General features: G+C 58.9%; 4 protein-coding genes across 7 annotated transcripts in view; 1 reads left to right on the top strand and 3 right to left on the bottom strand.

Moving 5' to 3' along the window:
* Positions 1-6490, bottom strand: part of TPCN1 (two pore segment channel 1) — a 49686-nt gene extending 43196 nt beyond the window's left edge. The window contains exons 1-2 of one of the 3 annotated variants that reach the window (XM_069795284.1): positions 6447-6490; positions 5205-6182 (exon numbers count right to left, since the gene is read on the bottom strand). In XM_069795284.1, coding sequence (XP_069651385.1) covers positions 5205-5316 — 112 coding nt within the window. In that variant the 5' untranslated portion in view covers positions 5317-6182; positions 6447-6490. Of the gene's footprint in view, positions 1-5204; positions 6334-6362 lie in introns of those variants that run through there. The other 2 variants (XM_069795283.1, XM_069795286.1) reach the window with 2 other exon arrangements.
* Positions 6491-11030: 4540 nt separating this feature from the next.
* RITA1 (RBPJ interacting and tubulin associated 1) lies at positions 11031-13411 on the bottom strand. The gene is made up of 3 exons (XM_069795513.1): positions 13238-13411; positions 11938-13030; positions 11031-11441 (listed from the first exon to the last, which is right to left on the bottom strand). Exons 1-2 carry the CDS (start codon positions 13409-13411, stop codon positions 12326-12328), a joined length of 879 nt encoding a protein of 292 aa, XP_069651614.1. The 3' UTR covers positions 11031-11441; positions 11938-12325.
* Positions 13300-20335, top strand: DDX54 (DEAD-box helicase 54). The gene is made up of 20 exons (XM_069795309.1): positions 13300-13541; positions 14609-14741; positions 14843-14913; positions 15016-15201; positions 15300-15349; positions 15459-15500; positions 15778-15873; positions 16031-16152; positions 16370-16431; positions 16594-16725; positions 17058-17268; positions 17737-17871; positions 18215-18436; positions 18526-18599; positions 18711-18917; positions 19089-19234; positions 19317-19430; positions 19521-19625; positions 19828-19928; positions 20027-20335. The coding sequence occupies exons 1-20, from the start codon at positions 13410-13412 to the stop codon at positions 20248-20250; spliced, it is 2565 nt and encodes an 854-aa protein (XP_069651410.1). The 5' UTR covers positions 13300-13409; the 3' UTR covers positions 20251-20335.
* A 97-nt stretch (positions 20336-20432) lies between these two features.
* On the bottom strand, positions 20433-23149 carry CFAP73 (cilia and flagella associated protein 73). Of its 2 annotated transcripts, XM_069795299.1 has the most exons (7): positions 22857-23149; positions 22314-22419; positions 22037-22141; positions 21768-21968; positions 21420-21641; positions 20982-21140; positions 20433-20879 (listed from the first exon to the last, which is right to left on the bottom strand). In XM_069795299.1, exons 1-7 carry the CDS (start codon positions 22913-22915, stop codon positions 20733-20735), a joined length of 999 nt encoding a protein of 332 aa, XP_069651400.1. In that variant the 5' UTR covers positions 22916-23149; the 3' UTR covers positions 20433-20732. The 2 variants fall into 2 exon arrangements, with proteins under 2 accessions (XP_069651400.1, XP_069651399.1); XM_069795298.1 differs by having other exon boundaries at positions 20982-21641; positions 22314-23149.
* Between the last annotated feature and the right edge of the window lie 593 nt (positions 23150-23742).

Here is a 23742-nt window from a genome sequence, read left to right as displayed (position 1 = left end):
ACGCGGCAGCAGAAGCGCTGATACTGGAACTAATTAAAGGCAAATCGGTAGAACTAGGAGCCATGACGCAAGAAAATATCCTGCGTAGCATCCAAGAAAGCCACCAGATAATCCAAAAGGCTGTTTAAGAGCCTGGCTGTCAGAGATGTCGGGATCTGCCAGGTCCATCGCAAGTGTCTGCTTGTTCCCTCGTCCCTATTTCTTCACACCAATTAGCGACAGCATTTTATAACTAGTGCCCAAGTCCAAATAACCATCTCTGAAATCCTTGCTTTCACACAGGGATCAAAAACTACAGATCCTGGAGGATTTATTAAATCTACTAGATGGCTAACATTTAAAATGCCTGTTTTTCTTCAAAGGTAGCAAAGCCAGAATGCTTTCACTGCAATTAAAGTGGTACCTCAAAAAGCACAGCTACCGAGTTTGTGTGGTTGCAGCATTTCCCCAAAGGTCAGGTATTTATTCTCTGTTTGTTCCCTCAGCCCATCTCTTTCATCCATGGACAGCACTACAGGAAACAGCGTTTGAAGAGCAGGGACTTGTTGACCAGATGAGCTGAAGCTGTGGACTGTGCAGACAGACTTACTTTCTCTCACTGCTGATAGAAACAAGTTCTGGAACCAGATCCAACACGAAGAGAATTATATCACTTCAGGTTGCATTGGTTGCCGAACACATCGAAATCCAGGTGGCTCACACATCTCAAAAGAACAACACTAAGTGCCACCAATCCTGGGCCACCTCCAAAAGCATATGTCTACCCGGGGATTAGTAAATGATTTATTTTTTTTTTAAAAGACATGTTTGTTACATACAACATCCACTAATGCTGTAATTAGACTCTGTGTTCAGAAACATCACTTGAGTTTCCATCAGCCAATTACAAAAAGAACAGCTTTGCTGAAAGCATCTTCCTACATTTCATCAAGGAACTGGGCTGATGTGCAGAAGCAAGGCAAGGGAAGAGGCCCTCCTTCCAGCAGCTCCAGGAAGCACAGCGCACACCACACACTGTTTTACAGGCACAACCAACAGTCCCAGAGGCAGTCACTGCTCTCCTTATCCACAGTCACGTTCCGCACCAAGCACACCTTGGGCAGCCCCTCCAACTTCACCAACAGTAAAATGTTATTTTCTTTACATGCTTTGGGCCACCTGCTCCTTCACGGCAGTGCACAGTCATGGGGGCACACGCGTCAACAATTCTCCTACTACCCAAAAGGCCAGGCCGGCTCTAGTTTTCCTGACAATTTACTCTTCAGGCAGCAGAAACAGATTGCAAAGGCTCAGCTGAAACCTCAACATCAAAGTTTTAACTTCCCATTTTCCAACAATTCTTCTAGAAAACATTGCACTTTGCTGTTGCGGTTGCTCCCCGCACCTCCCCACACATACGCAATAATTCATTTTTACCTCAATAGCAGATGCAGTTGCTTTCTTGTAAAAACCCAGAGTTTAAAGATGACTTCTTCCACTTGCCATAAGCCATTGTGTGGGAGAAACAGACATACAGTATCATATTATTCCCTGTACAACACTTTGAGCTGTACTTTCTGCTCTGAACACACTGAAACTCCACTTGAGGCTACAGCAATTTCCATGCAGGAGGCAAAGGAGATTCTCGTGTCTGATCTAATACAGGATAAATCAATGTGCACTCATTTATTGCTTATAGTTCCCATCAGCTCAAGGAGAGACACCGTCCTAGAGTTTCAAGGCTATCCACACTGCTTTTGTATATGGAAAACATACCTCACACTTTGAGATATTTTGAGAACCCCGTTCCAATGCTTCCCCGGAGTTCAGGTGAGGGACGGGAAATCACTCAACCCCAGCTGCTTCTCACCATGATTTTGGGAAAGGTCGTGCAAGGATTGCATCCCTGTTTTTACCTTCTACAGAAATTCAGTTAGTATTAGTCATTCACCTCAGACAGCTGCTGGGAAGCTTAATTAGAGTGTGTACAGCACTCAGAGATTCTCAGATAAGATGTACCAGGGAAGGGCAGCATCATATTAATTAGCGTGGATTCAAGTGACGAAAGTGCTTCTCTCTGTCTCCTTCAGCTGTTGGAGCTTGAAAGAAAAATTACCCAGCACCACAGTCCTACATGTTGTAGTCAGAAAACCACTGGCACCACAGGGACCACATTTTTCTGGATGTGGTCTGAATTCCCATCAGCTTTGCAGGATTCTGACCTTTCGCTGTGGTTGCAAATGGGAGATCCCTGAAAGACATTGATCCCAGCCCAAGCCAAAGAAAGCAGAGTTTTAATATTCTTTCCCATGCAGGTATTTTCTCCCATTAAGTGCTTAAGAGCTGTATGATTAGGGAGATTAATTTTTGCAGCTGGACATTTTCTTTAAGAATGTAATTTTCCACACAGTTTTCTCATTTAGCTTTCTTTTATTCTAACCCCAAGACATTCACTTCCCCAGAATAAGACTCTCCTGCAAGGTTCAGAAAGGAATACACTCTTGCATTTAGTCCTTTCTTTTTACATCTGCAACAGGCTTGCTTTCAGAAAACCCTGTTACTACTTATTTCAACCCAGTAACTTGTCTGCATTGCCAGACAATCAACACCAGGAGTCCAAAACTACAAATTCATCTATCCAAGGACCCGACTGTAACAAAGCTACCTCAGGGATCAAGTTTGTTTTTTTTAAAAAGCGCAAGAAGTTCCTTAAAAAACATGAGAGTTGATGTACTGAAATCACACAGATACCCAGCACTTAGCAAGATGGTTGTGACAAGCTGGAATATGGATTAAAATTTAGAGAGGTTCATTGACACACTGACACAAAACAAGAGTGCAACTTAATTATTATCAACCTCAGACGCATGATTTAACATAAGGGCGGTTACAGCCACTTTGTCTTTCCCTTGTTGTCACCTGGCAAGAGGATGACGGGTCCCTCACTGCAAACAGTCCCTGCCGGTATCTGGGGACACACTTAAATAAAAGCTTTGTGTTTAACCTGCCACCAGATCCCTAGGAGTCGATGGCCAGGCACAGTAACAAGTGAGCTACTCCTCCAAATTCTGGCATAAGGAACACAAAACCAGAAGGCAACAACCTCCTGACCTTCCCTGTCCCCATGCCCTCATCATCACCCTAGCAGGCTCTCCCTCTCCTGAAAAGGACTGGTTGGGACAGGACTTTCTCCCTGAAAAAGACAAGCCTCTGAATAAAAATGTGGAATTATACAGTTCTGTTAATGTCATTTCAGTCCTCAGCAGAGAAGTGGGGGCAGAGCAGAGGGGAAACATTTGAATTCCTCACAGCCTCCACGAGACACAACTTTTCTACATTTCACAGATTTTCTTTGCAGGCAAAGAGGAAAGCTGGACTACACGTTCTGTTTTTAAACAAGCTTACTTTTGCAAGTGATGGCGTTAGGCTTGCTCGCTCACTAATTTAAGCTTCCCGCTTCTCAGAGATAGATGTGCCTTTCAAGTTGTTTATGCCAGCCTTCCTTTTCTAATCTTTTATCCCACTCTCACAGTACCCACTGACTTCAGAAGGCTCCGTATCATTCAGCATCACTTGCACAGAATAAGCTTTATGTTTTTTTCAGCAAATTCAACTTTAACAGTGATTAAAACATATAGCAAAATAACAGTTCTTTAATACCAAGAGACACTTCATTTGAAGAATCCCAGGAAATGAATTCTCAAAAACCACACAGCAATCTTTTAAGAAGCACAAAATTGGCCCCTAAACAATCTCCCTGTATTTCAAGGGAAGCAGATAGTGGAATATTTTTATTTATTAATACATTCATTCTCATGCTTGTGCTTTAGCACAGTCATGTTGGCTTTAACCAAATGATAAACCTCACAGAACTTCTTCTTTAAAGGGATGGGAGGCGGGTGGAAGAAATAGATGAGAGAAGAGTGATTAAAATCAGTCACAAGAAAGCCTATAAATACACCAGTGGACAGAGGAAGCATTCTCTCTTCTACTGAACTTAAGAATAGCGAGCTAAACTTTAAAAGACAAACAGATGCAATAGAGCAGATGCAATGGAGCAACGATGCAGCGGAGCTTAGAGAAAGTCAACTGGGCAATTTAGCCAGGGATGTGTATTGCAGGGGTGGGAAAGGAGGAGGAGGGAGGAGGAATCTTGATTGTCAGAAATCCTACTGGCTCAGGAAGTCACAAAAGGAGAAAATTAAGGGAACCCATAAGATTGCAAGAGAGAAATCAAATCACAGAGTCACAGAGGCAGTATGGAATAGAGGTATAATGTAGAAAAAAGGGACGCCAGGCCAGGAAACGGTTTATTTGTTACAAATGTTAAGCTTGTGGCAGCAAGGGCTTGAATAGGATCACAAGACCTGTGCATGCACCTGCAATGTCAATTGGAAGTCAAAGGGATGTGTTGAATAAAACTGCTCAAATACATTCAGTGAGGTATAACATAAAACAGAAGCTCACTGAACATGCTCAAACACATCTGCTGTTCCCATCTCACCTAGTGCAGGGCTCTACCAAAGATATACTGAGGAGAAAGCAATGCTTCTAAGGGATGATGGCTTTTGTTTTCCCCCTCTCAACGCTCATAGGCTGGCTCTATCCCACTAAATACCTGGGGCTAACAGGAGCACGAATATATTTTCTAAAAGTACTCCTGGTTCTTTGATAAGAATACAATAAAGATGTTAAAGGGATTTATCAACACTTATCACTTTCCTTATCGCAAAAATCGGAACGTAAACTAGAAATAGGCAAAACAACAGTTGCAAAGGACAGATGCTTTATGGTGCTAGGAAAATACTACATGACATAATTGCAGCTGCTGCGCCTAACAGCTCAGGCCACTGGTACGGCACGGTGGGCCAGTGCCAAGAAAAGGAGATGCTCAGGGCCAATGTGCAGGAAAGGAGAGTTGAGCTTAAGGACAACGAGGTCGCAGGTTATTACACGGAAACCACAAAAAATGTGTGTTAGAAATGGCATCGGTAGGACCTGTCCATCCAGTGTCCTCCTCCCTCTCGGTGTAACACGGGTACTGTGAGTAAACAAGCAACACAATAAGCAACTTCCTGATCTGATTTTCTCAGGCAGCTGCCGGGACACTGAACGAGAGCTCTGAGAGTTTCAGGTCCTGGCAAGCGCAAGAAAGAGCAGCCACCGCAAAGAGAAAAAACAAGCGAGGCCATCACAGCGGGCCGGAAACAACAAAGCGATCTTACTTTCGTTAGGCAGCTCCTCCCGATCCAGGTCATCAAGAGGGGCTGAGGCGCTGCTTCCACTGTCGTCCAGGGTGAGGATGAGGGGAACATCATCATCCATGCTCACAGCCATCCTGTCCCTTCAGAGGCTCCTACTCCAAGAACTTTAAATAACGCCTTTTTCAGTTCCACTTGTAAAACGCTTACGTCAAAAACTGTCCCCAGAAAGTCCTCCATCAGGGGTGTCTTCTAGACATAAGAATATAAAGGTATGCGTACCCATCTCTAGAGACCACAGTTCAAAAAAGGATCTAGTTATTTGCTTTTGAAAAGCAGCGCAGGATGCTAGACTCAATGGCGGTATTTACGCACAAGCTAAATTCAGAAAGTCAGGTCTGGGCTGCCTACTCCAGTCAGTGCACGGCTCGCAGTACAGCACGGAAGCAAAAGAAAGTGCTTCTTGACAAACTCCTGACCACTCAGCACAAGAAGCAGGCGGGCGTGACGCATCCGGGGCCAGCATGATGCTAAGTGTCACCGTCACACAGGGCTCTTTCCCCTGTCATGCCAGAACGCCTCGATTTCAGGTGGGGAGGGGAAAGAGGGAGAAAAAGAGGCCAGTTTGAGTCCGCACACATGAAGTTCCCGCAGGCTTTTTTTTTTACTGGGCGATGTCACTGTCACAAAGTCACGGCTTTCTTTAAAAAGTGGAGGAAAAGAAAAATCACGCAGGGCCTGGACAACCTTACAGGGACGCTCCACAACCGGTGCCGCCACGCAGCCGTTACTCGCCCCGTCTCCTTCCTTGCAGGCCGTGGCGAGGGCAGAAAGAAGTCACGGCGGAGGCCGCATCCCCCCAACCAGCAACAGGCCGACCGGGGCCGAGCCGCCCCGCTCCCGCAGGGCCGGCACCGACGGCCGGGACGTCAGCCTTCGCGGCGGACGCTCGGGGGCTTGGGAAACAGGCAGAACGGCCGGGACCGGACTCCTCCCGCGGTCCTACGAGAGAGGGACACCGAGACGGGGCTGTCACCCGCGCTGTGGAGGCCTCGGCCCGGCCCATTCCCCGGGCTCCCGCCGACCCCGGCCCGCGCAAACCGGCCCTGCCGACCCCCCCCCACAGACCCTGCGGAGCCCTCGGGCGGCCCACCGGTGAGCCTACCCCCCCCACACGCACACCACCAAGCCCCTCACGCCTGCGGCCCCCGGGACCCGCCGCCGAGCCCCCCGGACACGGCCCGGCCCGGCCCGGCCCCGCCGAACCGGCGCCCGCGGCCGCTGCGACACCTCGCCTCAGCGCCCGGCGCCCGCGGCCCCGCCCCAGCCCCGCCCCGCCGCCTCTCATTGGCCGCGGCTGCTCGGGCCTCTCGCCGGAGAGGCCGAGCCTCCCTCCCCTCCCCGCCAATCCACGCTCCGTCACCGCCCCCCTCCCCGCCCACCGCCCGGCCCTCGGCTCCTGCGAGAGGATCCGGATTATTCCCGCCTCCTCCTCCTCCTCCCTGCCGCACTGGGTCTCGTCATTGGGTAGCGGCGCTGCCTCTCCGGCCAGGCGGGGATGCTGATTGGCCCGAGGGGGTGGAGGGCTAAGCACTTCGCGCCTCAACCACGGGAAGGAAGAGGCGGGCTTTCGAAGGAGGGGAGCGCGGGCTGCCATTGGCTGCGTTGAGGCCCCGCCCCTGGGGTCAGAGGGGAGCGGAGCGGTCACCTAGCAACCGCGGGACGCAGGCGGAAGGCGGGAGCTCCGGGCCCGCCGAGGCCGACCCCGACCCCGACCCCGACCCCGAGGGGAGGCCCCGGCCCGGGAACCCCCCGGTCCCCGCCTCCAGGAGGCGATGTTTCTGTTCCCAGGCCCCGGTCCGGGGGCGTCGGTGCCCGCAGGGAAGAGATGGGTCCTGAGGAATGGCAGCCCAGCCCAGCCCCAAGAGGCAGCGGGTACAGCAGGTGCCAGGAAGGGCCGGGGGCCCCGTCAGTGAAACACGACCTTCCCCAAACCCCAGGATTACATCCATCTCTGACGAGGTGAGGATTCTCAAGCTGGAAGTGAGCAGCCTGGTGTGTAATGAGTACATCTGTTCCACTGGTCCAGGCTGAGCATTTCTCACAGGCAGCCCACTGAGCGGAGTCCCCAGGACAGTCCCCCAGCCCAATCCAGCCTGATAAAGCCACCAGACTCTGTCCAGTGGCTCTGATGGATTGATTTTGCCACCGGCAGGACTCCTGTCAGTGTTACAAATGGGTAGGCAAGGCCTCTGTCCAGCTGGAGCATCCCCCTTGCTACCAGATAGATGTGTCCAGTCTTAAATTACCAATGCCTTTGCAAATGAGCCTTTCTTCTGCCTACCTGATGCCTCAACACACCCTCCCCTTCTCAGTGGTTCTTCTTTGTGTCATCCTCCAGGGCTGGATTTACAAGGAGGGCAATGAGATGAGAGATCTCAACAACAGCTTCCAACAGCTGACCAGAAGACTTCAAGATCCGCAGACCAAGCAGGAAGCGGTGAAACAGAAGAAACAGGAGCTGCAGGCTTCCCTGAATGAGCGTATGGAGCTACAGCAGGACACGCGGCACCTAAGGACACAACTCAATACACTTGTATTGGAGCACTGAGAATCAGCACTGGCTCTCAGAAAGGTACTGCAAGAGGAGATTAAACATGTCATAGTGCTGTTGGGTCAGGCTGCTGCCTGCTTCAGGTCATTACCTGGCTCCTGCCAGCTCCTGGCAGGATACATATGCTGGTTTTTGGAGTATACCTGCTCCATCACAATGCTCCACTGATTTCAGTGGAAAGCAGCCCTGTAGCAACACAACTGCAACCACCAAGCAAGTAGCTTACAGGACCGCCTTTCCTCCTCATCCACTGACTCAGCTCTGCAAAGGGCCATGCCGGTCTGGAGAGGCTGCACGCTAGCCAGAATGCAGAGCAGCGAGGCTACCACAGATCGGGCGAGGCATGTGTTGAGAAACAAGGGAGCTGGTGTAGGCTAAGCAGAGCAATCGTAATACTGCCCACACATAAAACCATCTTTTATAGTCATTTGTAGCACCTAAGGCTGGGTGCAGCTAATTTTGGAAGCGAAGCAGTTCCCAGATTGGCTGGTACTTCGCTGAGAGACACAAGACAAGGAGTCCGGGTTGAGTCAAAGGTGGAAAGTGTGATTAATCAGAGTGCTGAGCAGATAGAAAAATGCGAAATAAGAGCAGCAGCAGGCAGGAGTCCCAGCTGTGATTCAGGCCTCTGTATCAACAACTCTCACCCGAGCTGAGCATTAGTGATACTGGACAGGGTGAATCTGGAGCTAGGAAACAACTGAACATTTTCCCTGCCTCATTTTATTCAGACTTGGTGTTTGCTCCACACAAGCACCAGCCTCCTGGCAGGGAGCACACCACAGTGACGGAGCATCTTTTGCTCTCGTGCTGGACTGCACAGCTCTGGTAGAACAAGAAGACAGGGCAGTAGTAAAGCATCAAATGCGAGTGAGAACTGCAGTACGAAATCCAAGCAACCCATTTATATCCTAAACAACACTGTCCTTGTGGTGTAAATAGCGAGGAAGCGCCAGTTCTGACCTCCTGATGGCCTGAAAGCCCTCGGTGACAACCTGGGCCAGTGTGGGACAGGAAAGCGTGTGGCTGATGCGATGGGTTCTAGTTTCCCCCATTGATTCCTTGGAACCTGAACACAGCAGTGGGGGTAAACTGGCCACCCCTGGCCATACAAGCTGCTGTTAACTTGTTTTTCAGATAAAAATCTCTCTTCATCTTAAGAGGCTTCATCTTTCAAGTACTCCAGCACTCCAATATTGCACCTTGTGTCCTGCTTTCGGGTTCAGCCGTTCTCTGCTGTTTTCGGGGCAGTTACCCCAGTTTGCTGATGACTCACCTCACTGGATCTGACTCGCCCACCTGCTGCTAGGGAACAGGGCTCTTGCTTTTGTGTCAATCCTTAACCCTCTTGTCTCCATCTAGTGTCCAAATCACACTTTGGTTTCTCTCCTAGGCCACTGAGAGACCTGCAGGCTTAACAGCTTGCATGTCACTGTGCCCGACATCCAATTAAGCTGAACAGGCTCAGATTCACGTCAGCACCCCCAACGCCTCCTCCGAGAAGGCCCTAATTGCTTTCACGTCCCTGCAGCTTTTACCCAGGTGGAGAAGAGCTGCCAGACTACTGCAATGCAAAGTGTAGGGAGAGACCCAAAAGCTCGGTGCTAATCATAAGGATCCTCACCTTCTCAGGTTTTTAATAACATCAGGTTATTCTCGCTTCCTATCTGCCAGGGCAGCTGGAGCAGTGAGCCCCAGAACTGCTGGCTCCCCTAATTCTCCTCCTCCTCTGCATGGCTCACTAGTTCAATGGGCAAGGAATAAGTCATTGCCGAGTGCCACCAAGACTACCTGTCCTCGGCCTTCTGCAGGCAGACATGTCCTGGCTTTTCCCACATTCCCAACAGCTCACAGCATATTAGCTGGGTTACAGCACCACTGATATAACCTGCTTCTCAGCAAAGCTCTCGGCTCAAGCTCAGCCCCATCCAAACCACACAGATGTGGCCTTTTCTTCAGAGCGGTGGCAAAGCAGGCTCTGACCCACGTGTGCAGTACTTGCTCAGAGTCCCCATCAGTGGACAGAGGCCGTCTGCAACATCAGGGCTGGTGGGGGAAGCTCAAAGGAGCATGAAGGTATTTGGACTTGGCACCTCTTGAAAAGTCCCATCAGGCACATTTCCTTTTTTGGTCCCTTTGGGAAAGCTCAGTTCAGCAGCCAGGGGCAATTCTACCCGGATTTCGGATAGGTAAAATGATCCCTCCATAGGGATGTGCAGGGAAAACCTGCTGAAGGCCCTCAGGCTTGCAGTAACTGGAGTCTGCTGTCTTGCCAGGCTGAGCGAGAGGTGCTGTCTGCACCAAGGACAAGGCTTGGCCCTGAAAGAGAAACACACTGTGCTTACCTACTATTCCTGGACTGAGGAGGAGCGCTAAATGTGGCAGGAGAAGAATGAGCAGGACGTGAGGGGGACAGCTACGACCTGTGCTGCTACCCACATCCAAAAAAGCTGCTTGTTCCAGACACTCCTCATATTGAAGATGAAGAAAAAGGGAGAGGGCAAGAAGGCCAAGAAATAAGCACAAAATCCATGCTCTGTCCTCCAGTCTTTCCTCCCAGCAAGGCTGCTTGCTCCCCTGGGGCTCAGCTCTCCCAGATTACAAGCATTAACTGAGATAGCACTTGCACTAAGGCCTGAGCCTGCCATGGCTGGCTGTCACAGATGACATCAGAGCAGTGGCATGACGATATGTCTCACTATTTTAGGTTGAGCTCTGTTGCCTTTCAAAAGCAAGAATAACCTTTCTTGCCGACAGGACTAGACCAGGAGAGCAGGCTCCTGGCTGGCCTTCCTAGCTTCAGTGCCCTTCATGTGCTGGAGTGGGTCAAGGCCCAATCCTGCTGCTGCTCAAGGTGGCAATAAAATAATTTCTGGGGGCAGAATGATGCCCTTAACCTGGCTCAGTTTGTCCTTGGGTGAATCTGAGACAATGTTTCCCTTTGTGTGGGACAGAGTTACCAAACTCCCAGCAACTCCCCTGCGTTTCCTGACCTCAGCGGCTCGTCACTGAAGCCTCCCTTCCCAGGGGAGCAGTGACACGGGCTGCAAACCCCAGGTCACCCAGCCCATGTCCTTTATACGCCTCCCTACCTATATTCCTACAGACCGAGTTGCTCTTTCCCACCTCGGGAATGGAAATCAAGGAGCTGCTTTGCTTAGACAGTTTTTGGAGATGCTAGCTGTGCTCAGATCGCACAGCAGCATCCCGCAGACCAAACATGAGGCCCCAGCAGATTCGCCTTGGATCATTTATTTGGTAACGAGCACAGCGCTGCTGTGACAGCACCTCACAACACTCAGTATAAACCACGGGATTACATGTCCACTCAGCACACCCTCGTCACCAGAAGCTGCTGAAATCCCTGCGGCAAATCCTTCTCTGTCACAAACCCCATCCAGCTTGGGGGCACCCCCCCCACCAGCAGGACGCAGGGCGATGCCTTTCCTCACCTCTGTGCTCGTCCTCCCTTCTTCCTGGCCAAAGGAGATCATTAAAGCGTTGATGAAACGGAGCAAGGCCAGCAGAGAGCCACCAAGACGGTCAGGGCTGGAGCACACGTCCTGTGCGTGGAGGCTGAAGGAATGGGGCTCGTTCAGCCTGGAGAAGGGACGGTTTTGGGGGGCCTCAGAGCAGCTTCCCAGTGCCTGCGAAGAGGAGGTAAGCATGAAGATTGAGCCAAGCTTTGTGCACAGGCGCAGAGCAGAATGAAAGGACACAAACTGAAACGAGAAAGGCTCTGGCTGGATATAAAGGGAAACTTTTCACCTCAAGGACAGTCAAGCAGTGGGAGGGGGTGCCAGAGAGGTTGTGCAACCTCTGTCCTTGAGGGTTTCCACCACCCGACTGGATAAAGCCCTGGACAGCCTTGCCTGAGCCCATAGCTCACCTGGCTCGAGCAGGAGGTTGGGCTAGAGATCTCCTGCAGTCCCACTGAGCACGAGTGATCCTGTGCTATTATGCGACAGGCAGTACGAAGTAGGACTCCTCTCCCCAGAAGCGGAGGTCCCCATTGGGGCTTTCAGACCTTAACTGCCCTGGCCAGCCTCACCTGGGACCCCCACCCCAGTGGCACCGTCTGCTCCCTGGTCTGGGAGCTCCATCTGACCTGCCCGTCCCCGCCAAGCTATGCTCTAGGTGTACCTGTGCCTGGTCCTTCTCCTGGATGGGCCCTGGACCTACGCCATAAGGCAGCCCTGTCTCCTGCTGTTCCGACTTCCCGGCTGGACTTCCTGGACAGAAGGAACCTGACTCGTTATCACACCTCATCTGAAGACCACCGGACAGTCAAGGGAAGCTGCTGTTACCACCAAGGCTGTCCCACTCTGGTGCTGCAGGATTGTGCCCTGCTCAGAGAGGTCACTGCCCCGTCAACGCTGCAGTCACCCTTGGCTCCTGGCTTGTCCTCCAGCGTGGAGCAGCCCCATCTTTCGTTTCCAGCCACAGAAAGACCCAGGGTCCTCACAGACTCGGTCACCGGGTGGTCTCGGGTAGGCTAAGGCTGTATTTATGTCCAGAGGGACATTTGGTTTCACTTCCAGGGAGGCCTGGGTTTGCAGCCACCCGCTGCCGTGGAGTTCCTGGCCAAAGGAGGTCCGGACATGCTTTTCGACCGACCCCTCATCAGAGGGCCTCGGGGGGTCGCAGGGGCTGTCGCAGGGCTCTGGTTTTTACACCTTTCTGTCTTCAGGTTGTCTGAAGCCAGGCGGAGCCCGTCTGAGGGGGCGTTCAGCCGGCTGAGAGACTGAGAACGTCCTCTGCAGGGAGCACCCCGGCCTTCGGAGCACGAACCGCTCTCAGGATGCTTCCAGACGCAGGACTTGCCCTCACGGCCAGCCTCGAAGCCTTCTGTTGCCAGAGACGCCGAGGTTGGCGGGTGGACGGCTCTCAAGGGCATCTCCCTGGAGCGGGGGCAAAGGCTGGGCTGGTTTTGGGGGGCAGGCGGTGGGCTCCAGAGCAGCGGATGGAGCTTGGCCACGTCTTCCTTCCTCATCCAAGGAGCTGCCCAGGCCGGACCCTCAGGCTTGGTACCAAAGAGGGTCTCGTCGCAGAAGGATGGAGTGTGACTCCTCAACCTTCGCGGGGCGGCAAGGAGAGAAAGCCGCGTGTTTATTAAAGCGGGCAAGGGCAGCACGGAGCCCCGGCTGCGGCGTGGGAAGCTCACGGGAGGACAGGGAGGTTGAGATTCCCCCCAGACCCTCCCGAAGGCCGCCCGGGCTGGGGGAACCGAGGGGAGCTACCGGCCCGCCCTCCCCGGGCTGCTGCTCGCAGGGACCGGCACCCTAAGGAGCCCCGGGGCCACCGACGCTTAGCGAGCCCCGAAAAACCCGGACAGCGAGCCGAGGAAGGCTGGCGGGACCGCTCACCTGCACTTACTCCTCGGCCGGGGACCGGCAGCGGGAGCCGCCGCCGCCGCCCAGGGAGGCGCGAAGCCGGGCGGCACCGGGCGGGCCCCCGCGGGGCTGCCGAAGAGCGACTCGTCCACGAAGGACGCCCGCGCCCGGCGGACACCCCGGCCCCGGCCCCGGCCCCGGCCCGCCCGTGGCAGCTGGGGAACGGGAAGGGGACCGGGAGCGGGAACGGAGCCGCCTCCCGGGACCGGCCCCGCCGCCCGCATGGCCCCGCACCGCCCGGGGCGGGGCGCCGACTGGCTCCGCCCCTTCCGGCTCCGCCCACTCCCACGTGCTTCCGCCGCCGGTACCGACATGGCGCCGTCGCGCGCCCGCCGCCAGCCCCGGGGAGCGCCGGTACGGGGGGGGGGAGGGGGGAGGGAGGGAGGGGGACGGGAACGGGGCGGGGCTCCAGGGCGGCGTCACGGCTGCAGCCGGGGCCGGGGTCGTCGGTCCGCGTGTCTCCGGTCCCCGTGTGCCCCGTCCCCCTGTGCTGGTGTTCCCGGTGCCCATAAGCCCCGTACCGGTATCCCCAGTCCCCGTGTGTCGGCGTCTCCCCAGTACTGGTGTCACCAGTCCCTGTGTGCTGCTGTCCTCAAAACCAGCGTCCCCCAGTCCCCGTGTGCCATAATCCTCAGTGCCGGCGTCCCCAGTACCGGTGTCCCCGGTACCGGTGTCCCCAGTACCATTGTCCCCAGTACGGGTCTCCCCAGTTCTGGTGTCCGCACCGCCGGCGTCCCCGGTACCATTGACCCCAGTGCTAGTGTCCCCAGTACTGGTGTTCCCAGTGCCAGCATCCCCAGTGCCAGCGTCCCCAGTGCCAGCATCCCCAGCACCAGCATCCCCAGTGCTGGTGTCCCCAGTGCCGGTGTCCCCAGTGCCAGCGTCCCCAGTGCCGGCGTCTCCAGTTCTGGTGTCCCCAGTTCTGGTGTCCCCAGTTCTGGTGTCCCCAGTGCCAGTGTCCCCAGTGCCGGTGTCTCCAGTTCTGGTGTCCCCAGTTCTGGTGTCCCCAGTGCCAGCGTCCCCAGTGCCGGTGTCTCCAGTTCTGGTGTCCCCAGTGCCAGCGTCCCCAGTGCCGGTGTCTCCAGTTCTGGTGTCCCCAGTTCTGGTGTCCCCAGTTCTGGTGTGCCCAGTGCCAGCATCCCCAGTGCCAGCGTCCCCAGTGCCGGTGTCTCCAGTTCTGGTGTCCCCAGTTCTGGTGTCCCCAGTGCCAGCGTCCCCAGTGCCGGTGTCTCCAGTTCTGGTGTCCCCAGTTCTGGTGTCCCCAGTGCAGGCGTCCCCAGTTCTGGTGTCCCCAGTTCTGGTGTCCCCAGTTCTGGTGTCCCCAGTACGGGCGTCTCTGCCCTCCAGGCCGGCAGCGCTGCACGGCCACGGCGCCTCTGGGACGCCGGTCTCCGCAGCCGCGTCCCCTCCGCCGTCCCCAGGTCCCCGCGCCCCCGCTGCCCGCCTTCCCCGCCGCCGAGGAGGACGATGGCGCCGACGCCGAGCCGGACACGCGGGCCATGGTGCGGGCCCAGAACCAGAAGAAGAAGAAATCCGGGGGCTTCCAGTCCATGGGTGCGTGTCCGGGGGGGGGACACGGGGGACGACACGGCCGTCCCCGGGATGGGGACCGTCCCCTCCTGCCCGCGTCCCCTCACCCGTCCCTGTCCCCGCAGGCCTCAGCTACCCCGTCTTCAAGGGCGTCATGAAGAAGGGCTACAAGGTGCCCACCCCCATCCAGAGGAAGGTGAGCCCGGGGAGGGGAGGAGGGGGATGACGGCGGCGGGACCCCCGTCCCGGGTCGGTGGCGGTGGGACGGTGACGGCGACGGTGACGCAATGTCTCGCAGAGCATCCCCGCCATCCTGCGCGGCCGGGACGTGGTGGCGATGGCGCGGACGGGCAGCGGGAAGACGGCCTGCTTCCTCATCCCCATGTTCGAGAGGCTGAAGGCCCCCAGCCAGGCCGGGGCGCGCGCCCTCATCCTCTCGCCCACCCGCGAGCTGGCCCTGCAGACCCTCAAGTTCACCAAGGAGGTACGGGGGACGACAACAGGGGGGCGAGTGGGGACGACGGGGGCGAGTGGGTTTGGTTTTAACGCCCCCCCTCGACGTGTTTCTTTCTCACCCCGCAGTTGGGCAAGTTCACAGGCCTGAAGACCGCCCTGATCCTGGGAGGAGACAAGTAAGTCGTCCCCACGTCCCCACCGGTCCCCGTTTCCCCAAAGCCTCCCCAAAACCTGACGAGGGGCTGAGGTGCCCCGTGCCGCCCCAGCCTCTCTCCCCTCTCACAGGATGGAGGACCAGTTCGCCGCCCTGCACGAGAACCCCGACATGTGAGTGGGGGTGCGGGGAGGGGACCTGGGGCGGGGAGATGGCCCCCGAGAGCCACCCACCATCCGGGGACGGTGCTGGCGTTTTCAGCCACTGCGCCCGATGGATGTGTCCTGGTGTTCCCTTGGAGCGTCTTCCCGTGCTCCCCGTGGGGGACAAGGGGGTCTCTATCGGGTCTTCTTAGGGTCAGATTTGGGACCTGCACCTGGGATAATGTGGGGGTGCCGTGTTCCCCCCCCCCCCACCAGCCTGGTCCCATCAGCAGCTCTGTCCCTGCAGAATCATCGCCACCCCCGGGCGCCTGGTGCACGTGGCGGTGGAGATGAAACTGAAGCTGCACACCGTGGAGTACGTGGTGTTCGACGAGGCCGACAGGTCAGCGGGGTGCGGGGGGGGGGGGTCCCCGGGGCTGGCAGCGTCCCCACGTGTGGGGTGAGCAACAGTGGGGAGCGAGGTGCCCCGAGGGGGTGGCAGGGCTGGGCCCGGAGGGACCGAACAGGCGCTGCCATGTCCCGTGTCCCTTCTCCCGCAGGCTTTTCGAGATGGGCTTCGCCGAGCAGCTCCAGGAGATCATCGCCCGGCTCCCGGACTGCCACCAGACCGTCCTCTTCTCCGCCACACTGCCCAAGCTGCTCGTCGAGTTTGCCCGGGCCGGTGAGGAGCGTGGGGCAGATGGTGGTTGGCGGGGGCGGGGGCTGGACCTGGGGGGAACCCGGGGACGGGGACACGGCACGGTCCCGCAGCAGGGCTGAGCCCAGGACTGGTAAAACCAGGCTGGGCCAAGCGGGTGTCCCCAAGCCGAGAGGTGGGACTGGTCCCAGTGGCTCATCCCATGTGCGACCCACATCCTGCGTGTCACCATGTCCCACAGGTCTCACCGAGCCGATGCTGATCCGTCTGGATGTGGAGTCCAAGCTCAGCGAGCAGCTCAAGGTGAGAGGGGCCGGTGGCGGGGCGGGCTTGAGATGGGCTTTGTGCCCCCCAACCCCTGCAAGCCACCCTGTGGTGGCTCCAGGCTTGTGAGGAGGGGACAGGAGGGGCGGTGGCATCTGGTGTGGGGATGCAGAGGGGCTGAGCTCTGCCCTCCTTTTGCAGCTGGCTTTCTTCCACGTGCGCGGGGATGACAAACCGGCCGTGCTGCTCCACCTGCTCCGGAACGTGGTGAAGCCCCAGGACCAGACGGTCATCTTTGTGGCCACCAAGCACCACACAGAGTATCTCAAGGAGGCAAGTGGCATTTGGGGTTGCCCGGCATGTCCCCCTGTTAAAGGGCAGGCTGCCGGCGGGTGCCTCGGACCCTTCTCCAGACCCACGTGGGGTCTGCATCTGTGATCACGTCCCTGGTGGAATTCCTGCCTCTGTTTCGCTGGGTCGAAGGAGAAATCCCAGCACACGTCATCGTGGAGGTGCTGCATCCACCTACCCCTTGGAGAGAGGGGGGAGCACAGCAGGATTTGGGGGTCCGGGCGGGCATCCAGGAGTCTCAGGGAACTAGGCAGCCCTGTCTCTCGGCTGGTGCATGCCCAGGTGGGATCTGATCTCTCTTCCTCCCTCCCCAGCTGCTGACAGCCCAGGGCATCCGTTGCACACACATCTACAGCTCGCTGGACCAGACCGCCCGCAAGATCAACATCGCTAAGTTCGCCCAGGGCAAGTGCCCAGTGCTGCTGGTCACCGACGTGGCCGCCCGTGGCCTTGACATCCCCATGCTGGACAATGTCATCAACTTCAGCTTCCCTGCCAAGGCCAAGCTGTTCCTGCATCGTGTCGGTGGGTGCCAGTGCCCCGCGCAGGGATCCTGGCGACCTGAGGGTCCCTCAGGGTGACAGGGAGGGTGTGAGTGGGCTGTCCCTTGTCCCCTGGTTTTCCTGTCTCTGTGTCCTGCTGGGCTGGCGCTGCTGCCCTTGACTTGGTGGTGATATTTTTGGGGCAGGAGGTTGGCGTGTTGTGACATCAGGAGACAGGCTGGGGACAAAACAGTGTCAGAAACGTCCCTGATCTCCCAGCTGAACTGTAGGGGCTTCCGCAGGCAGAGCTGGTGTCTTCCCTTTAGGATGACACCCTGGTGGGCTCCCCTTTGCCCCCTTCCACAATGACCCACAGCCCCTTGCCAGCTATGCCCACCGGGTAAATGTCACGTGCGTGGGCTCCCAGGGGCACCAGTGGGTCCCTGCCCGAGTGGGGGCAGGCTGGGTTGGCACTGGGTCTGGTTTCCCACTCTCCTCCTCCCCTTGCCAGGTCGCGTGGCCCGAGCTGGCCGGAGCGGCACTGCCTACTCGCTGGTGGCTCCCGATGAGATGCCCTACGTCTTTGACCTCCACCTCTTCCTGGGGCGCCCGCTTGTCCTTGCCGGTGCCCAGGAGCTGCCCGCTGGTGAGCCAGACCCGGTTGCAGGCATCGGGGTGGCTGCGTGTCCAGGCTGGGATGCTGGCCGTGTGGCTGCTGTGGTTTTATCCTTGGCCAGCGCTGGAGTTCATGGTCTTGTGGTTGGCATTCGTGCAGAGGGGTGATACGCTCTCGTTGCTGGGGTGCAGCTGGGGAAAATGGGGTGCTGGGGGCTCCGACACACCCCGTGTGTCGGTGATGCTGATTTAACACCACCGAGCTCCCTGTGGCTGTTAGCTCTGCTCCATTAAATCCTGGATTGCTGCCATGCCTGCTGCAATAATCCCAGGGTGGGTGCCAGCGAGGTGACGCGGTGTCCCCTGGGCTGCAGATGCCGGCGGGGTCCTGGGCCGTGTCCCCCAGAGCCTGGTGGACGATGAGGAGTGCCTGCTGCTGACAGACCACGAGGGCTCGCTGGAGCTGCGGAGCCTGCGCCGTGTCGCTGACAACGCCCACAAGCAGTACCTGCGGTCGCGGCCTGGCCCCTCGCCTGAGTCTATCAAGAGGGCGAAGGACCTGGACGTGTCCCAGCTGGGCATCCACCCGCTCTTCAGTGAGTGGCTCGGGGACGCTGAGGGAGGGGACCCCGTCCCCCTCGCCAAGGAGCTGATCTGTGCCCCTCTCTGTGCCCACGTTCCCCAGGTGCTCACTTCGAAGACACTGAGCTGGAGAGGCTGAAGTTTGTGGACAGCATTAAAACCTACAAGTCCAAGGCGGTGAGTTGAGACCCAGCCTTGAGCACGAGGCGCCTGCGTTGGGGTGGGAGAGAAGCTCCATGGGGCCAGCCTTGCAGCTCACTGGGACTTGCACTCCCACTCTGGGAGCAGACCATCTTTGAGATCAACGCCACGTCGCGGACACCGGCCAGCACCGTGATGCGGTCGAAGCGGCGCCACGACCACGCTCTCATCGAGAAGTACCAGCGCGGGCAGCAGGAGAAGCGGGCAGCGGCTCTCAAAGGGCAGGGGTTGTGCCCGGCCCCCCCTGGGCCCGAGGAGGGAGAAGGAGAAGAAGGAGAGGAGGAAAACCTCCAGGTAACACGGCAGGGATGAGGAGTTTGCCGTGGCCACCGGAGCTGCTGCAAGGTGGCCTCAGCTGGGTGCTGGCAGCAGCAGGGCTCTGGGGCTGTGCCAGGGCTCGGGGGGCCAGTGTAGGGACTGGTAGGGGGGCATGGCTCCTCCAACCCATCCACTATCCCCTTCCAGGACGTGTTCTCTACTGTGGTGGGCCAGAAGCGAAAACGGGGCCGAGGGGGAGAAGATGGTTCCAGGAAAAAGCCGCAGCAGCCGGCGCAGCGGGATGAAGACTTCTACATCCCATACCGGCCCAAGGACTTTGAGAGCGAGAGGGGGTGAGTCCAGGAGGGCTCCCGCTGCAGTCCTGCCATGGCCTGCCTCAGCGGGGGGAACGTTCTCATCGCCCACCCTTTGCAGGCTGAGCGTGGGCGGCGAGGGCAGCCCCTTCGAGCAGCAGGCAGCTGGAGCCGTCCTGGATCTCATGGGGGACGAAAACCACAACCTCAACAAGAGCAAGCAACTGCTGAAGTGGTGAGAGGGGTCTGGCCATGGGTGGGAGGGGGTGGGAATGGGGGCTGGGGGTCCCACCACCCCGTCCCACTACTCTCCGCTCTCTCACAGGGACCGCAAGAAGAAGCGGTTCGTGGGGCAGACGGGCCAGGAGGACAAGAAGAAGGTGCGGACGGAGAGTGGGCGCTACATCAGCAGCTCCTACAAGAACAACCTGTATCCTGCCTGTGGGCACTGGTGGAGAGCGGGGCTGGACCCGCTGGCAGCTGTGCGGCATTGTGCCCTGCCTCTGGGGATCCATCCCGTGCCAGGGCAGCGGCCTGAGGAGGGAGGCTGGCCAGACAGTCCGGTGGGTCGAGCAACGGGGAGTCGGGCAATGGGGAGTCTCGGCACGTTCCCTTAACCCACCCTGGCCCAGCTATGAAAAGTGGAAGCAGAAGTACAAGGTAGACGAGCGGGACGAGGACGGGGAAGACGGAGGCAGGGAGCAGTTCAGAGGGAAGCACAGGCGCGGGCACGGTGAGTACCTGGAGCAAGCGGCGGAGCCCCCACATCGTCCCCCTGCCACCTCGCTCTGGCCTCTGAGCCGAGCTTGGCTGTGTTCCCCCCCTCCGCAGGACCTGCGCAGCCCCCCGCCCGGGGCAGGGTACGCTCGGAGCTGAAGAACAAGCAGCAGATCCTGAAGCAGCGCAAGAAGGCGGCCAAGCAGCGCTTCCTGCAGAGCGGGGGGCTGAAACGCCTGAAGGCCAGGAACCGGCAGCGGGTGCAGGAGCTGCGGCAGATGGCCTTCGGGCGACGGGTGGGGGCCGCCAAGAAGGGCAAGCTGCGGAAAAGGGTGTAAGAGAGGGGGCCGTGCCCCAGCAGCTTCCCCCGTGCCTGGGCTGGGTGCCGGGGAAGGAGACATTAAATACGTGGCTGGTTTTGCATCCTGACTCCTCTTTGTCCTTGCCAAGAGGATCGTGCTTGGGATAATTCCCCCCACCTTGGGCCACCCCCGGGCGCAGTCCAAAGACAGCCAGGTGCTGTGGGTCCACAGCTGGGTTGTATTTTGGCGGGAGACACCTGCAATGATACCCAACAGCCTGAACGTGAGCGGCAGCCGATTCCTGCTGCCTGGGGTGCCCCTTGCAGGCTCTGCCCCAACACGGCGCCATCCCAGTGAGCCCGTGCCGCTGCCGTGCGTGTCGCCTCTCGTTATGGGGGTTTCCAGACTTATTGGGGAGCGACCTCCATCCCCAGGGAGGTGCCGGGGGTCCTGTATCTCCACACTGGCCCTGGCAGCCTCTCCCCAGCCCTGGGAGCTGGGGGGATTGTCCCCAGGGGCTATTCCTGGCTCAGAGGCACCTTGGCACCCCCATGGCGCAGAGGGTTTATGCTGGTGGCAACGGGCAAGCGTGGGGGACACGTCCCCAGCTGCCTGGGGCGCAGCTCAGCAGAGATGGCAGCCAGGTCCTGCATGCAGAGCAGCACCTGCGGAGACAGGGACCTCCGTGCCACGGCCGTCTGGGGACGTGAACGAATGTCCCCGTGTCCCTCCCAGCCCCTCTGCTCAGGGGAAAGGGCTGCACTGACCGTGTCCAGCTGGGCCTCGGTGTCCTCCAGGGCCACGTCCATGGGGACCTCGAGCCGTGCGGTGGCGAGCTGGAAGAGGTTCAGCACTGCCAGCTTGATCTGCCCCAGCAGCAGGGTCTTCTGGGTGGCTGTGCTCTGGACGTGGGCCCAGTGGGACTCCTGGGGGACAGAGCGACAGAGAGCCCTGGGCCCCCCCACCCCAGCCGCTGCCCCATGTCCCTTGCACCCCCCCCGGCTGGGAGAGGGGGACCTAGGAGTCCTGGCTGTGTATCCCCCCCATGCAGAGTTCCTGATGATGCTTTTTCCAGGCACATGGGGACCCCCAGCCCAGCTTCCCACCACCACCATGTTGGGCATCTCCCCTCTGCAGCACGCTTGGGGTCCACACTGCTGCCCCTCTCCCTGAAGGGGGACCCCCACATCTGTCCCCCGCTTTACCCCTTGAAGCACATCATGGCGGGTGGCCTCCAGGCGTGCACGGAGCCGGGTCAGGTCGTCCTTGGTGCACAAGAGCTTGCTGCCGGCCTCCTCGCGGTAACGCCGGAGCCGTGCCCAGCCCTGGGCCAGCTGCTCCTGCCTGGCTTCTGCCTGTTGCGCCAGGGCTGCCCGTGCCCCCGCCAGCGCCCCAAAATGGGCCAGCATGGCCGGGATGTCCTGAAACTGGGCAGCAGGAGGGGGTTGAGAAGCTGCTGCCCCGGATGGGGCTGTCCACCCCCCCCCCCAAAAAAAAAGGGGACTTGGGGACATGGAGGTGGCACCACAGGATGGGGACCCCCCCGTGCTCACCTGTCCCATCCCGGCCAGCACGCTCCGCAGGTAGTCACCGAAGCCGCGGAGGCTCCGCAGGCGTCGGGCCAGGCGCTCCCTGCGCCGCAGCAGCCCCTCAAGCTCCCGGCGCAGGCGGGCGACCTCGGCACCCTGCCCCGCCGCCCGCGCCCGCTCCTCGTCTGCCCGCCGCAGCGCCCGCTCCCGCCTCGCCGCTGAAGCCTGCGGCGTGGGGACGGAGTCAGAGGGGCCCCGACGGCCGGTCCGGTCCCGGGTCCCCGCCTTGGCACCTTGATGAAGGCGTCGAATTTGAGGACGACATCCCGGAGCTCCTCTTCCCTCCGGCTCAGCTGCTGCCGGCGCTGCGCCAGGCACTCCATCCTCTGCCGAAATTCCTGCAGGACCGCGGGGTGCTGGGAGCGTTGTCCCATGCCGGAGCACCCCAGCTGGGGACGGGTGCTGGTCCTTGAACGGCTGGGGACGTGCCCACCAGCTCCTCGTCTCCCATGGCACGCTGCAAGCCCCTGAGGAGGGGGCACACGGAGGGGCTGGGGGGGCCCCCCTTACCTCCCGCTGGCTCTGCAGCTCCCGCTCCACCTCCGCCACCTCCCGCCGTTTCAGCAGCAAGCGCGTGGAAGGCAGCAGCGTGGCACCATCCCGCGTCGGCACCATCCTGCCGCAGGTTGCGTGGAGCTCATCGTGGCTGGGGTTGGAGGGGGGGAGACCCCGGGCGGGGGCACCCGTCACTGTGGCATGGCCAGGGTCCCCCAGGGACCGCCGCTGCCTGCTGGGGCTCAGCACGGGGGGGGCTTGGCCCACTCTCCCCTCACCCACCCTTCCTCTTCAGCCTCCCTCCGCTCGGAGACCCCCCAGCGCCACTGTAGCATCCCAGGGAAGGAGAAGCCACGGCACAACCTCAGCACCCACCCAGTGACACCCACCCTGGGGACCCAGCGACGGGAACATAAAACCGACAGACCACCGGGGACGGAGGACGCGCTGGCCCCGTTGCCCAGCCTTTGCTCGCCTCCGGCCAGCAGCACCCACCGTGGGAGCCAGGCAGGCAGCTGCCGGTCCCACGGGGAGGACGGGGTGGGGGATCTCACTCACAGCAGACGGAGCTTGTCCCGGAAAACCGTCTGCAAATACTCCTCCAGGTCGAAGGCCATCTTGCCGGTGCCTCCTGCTTGCCGAGAGGCCGGGATGTGGGGCGGCCGAGATGGCGGCAGCACAACACTGTTGCCAGGGGCAGCCGGAGGTTCCCGCAGCTCCCTGGGATTTTCCCGGCATGGCTCCGAGCATCGCCCGCGATGGCGGGGTGCTGGGCACGGGGACTGCGCTGAGGCTCCCCGGGGGCCAGCTCGCAGGTCGGTCCCACTCGCAGCCCTCTAACCACACTCCATCCTCCCGCCCGCGCTCCGGTCCCCCCCAAGCCCTCAGACCCCGCTCCAGCCCCTCAGAAACCTCTGTTCAGGCTCCACATCCCTTCGGAGACCACCGCGCACAACCAGACCCCAACCCCTGCCCCCCCCCCAGGTGCTCTGGTCCCCCCCGCCCTGCACTCCCTCAGCTCTCCTCCATCTCACGCTGTTCTCACCCACGTCCCAGGGAGGGCTCAGACCCCACGGCTTCACCCACGGTGCAGAAGCTGCTCCTCCCTGCGTGCCCCAGGAGTGCCTCCTTTCCCCTCCACACGCCCCCAGGTCCCCTTCGCTCCCCCCGCATGCGTGCTCACCTCCCCTCATTACCCTCCATGCACTCAGATCCCTTGTGCACTCACTTCTCCATCCCCCTCTATGCACTCGTTCACTCCCCACTTTACACAGTTTATTCCTGTTCCCCTCCAGCACGCTCAGAGCCCTCCACCTCCCTCCAACCTCTGTTCCACCCTGATCCCATCCTGCTCTGTTTGGCCATTCCCATCCATACGTGCCGATCTCCTCCCTCACCCTCTGATCCTTCCCTGCTCTCCTCTGAACACACAGCTCCTCTCCGT

This window comes from Haliaeetus albicilla, chromosome 10 (assembly GCF_947461875.1).
Source record: "Haliaeetus albicilla chromosome 10, bHalAlb1.1, whole genome shotgun sequence".
NCBI lineage: Eukaryota > Metazoa > Chordata > Aves > Accipitriformes > Accipitridae > Haliaeetus > Haliaeetus albicilla.
This window is presented reverse-complemented; position numbering and strand designations above follow the sequence as displayed.

Bases quoted from the DNA above. Each gene is read 5' to 3' on its own strand.
- DDX54 (XM_069795309.1), top strand. From the start codon at position 13,410: ATGGCCCCGCACCGCCCGGGGCGGGGCGCCGACTGGCTCCGCCCCTTC. The intron at 16,432-16,593 runs GTGAGAGGGGCC...CTCCTTTTGCAG, and splicing joins AGCTCAGCGAGCAGCTCAAG to CTGGCTTTCTTCCACGTGCG. The intron at 16,726-17,057 runs GCAAGTGGCATT...CTCCCTCCCCAG, and splicing joins ACACAGAGTATCTCAAGGAG to CTGCTGACAGCCCAGGGCAT.
- RITA1 (XM_069795513.1), bottom strand. From the start codon at position 13,411: ATGCGGGCGGCGGGGCCGGTCCCGGGAGGCGGCTCCGTTCCCGCTCCC. The intron at 13,031-13,237 runs GTGCCGCCCGGC...GCGGGCCGGTAG, and splicing joins GCCCCGCGGGGGCCCGCCCG to CTCCCCTCGGTTCCCCCAGC.
- CFAP73 (XM_069795298.1), bottom strand. From the start codon at position 22,418: ATGGTGCCGACGCGGGATGGTGCCACGCTGCTGCCTTCCACGCGCTTG. The intron at 21,642-21,767 runs GTGAGCACGGGG...CCTGCTGCCCAG, and splicing joins TGCTGGCCGGGATGGGACAG to TTTCAGGACATCCCGGCCAT. The intron at 20,880-20,981 runs GTCAGTGCAGCC...CTGTCTCCGCAG, and splicing joins CCGAGGCCCAGCTGGACACG to GTGCTGCTCTGCATGCAGGA.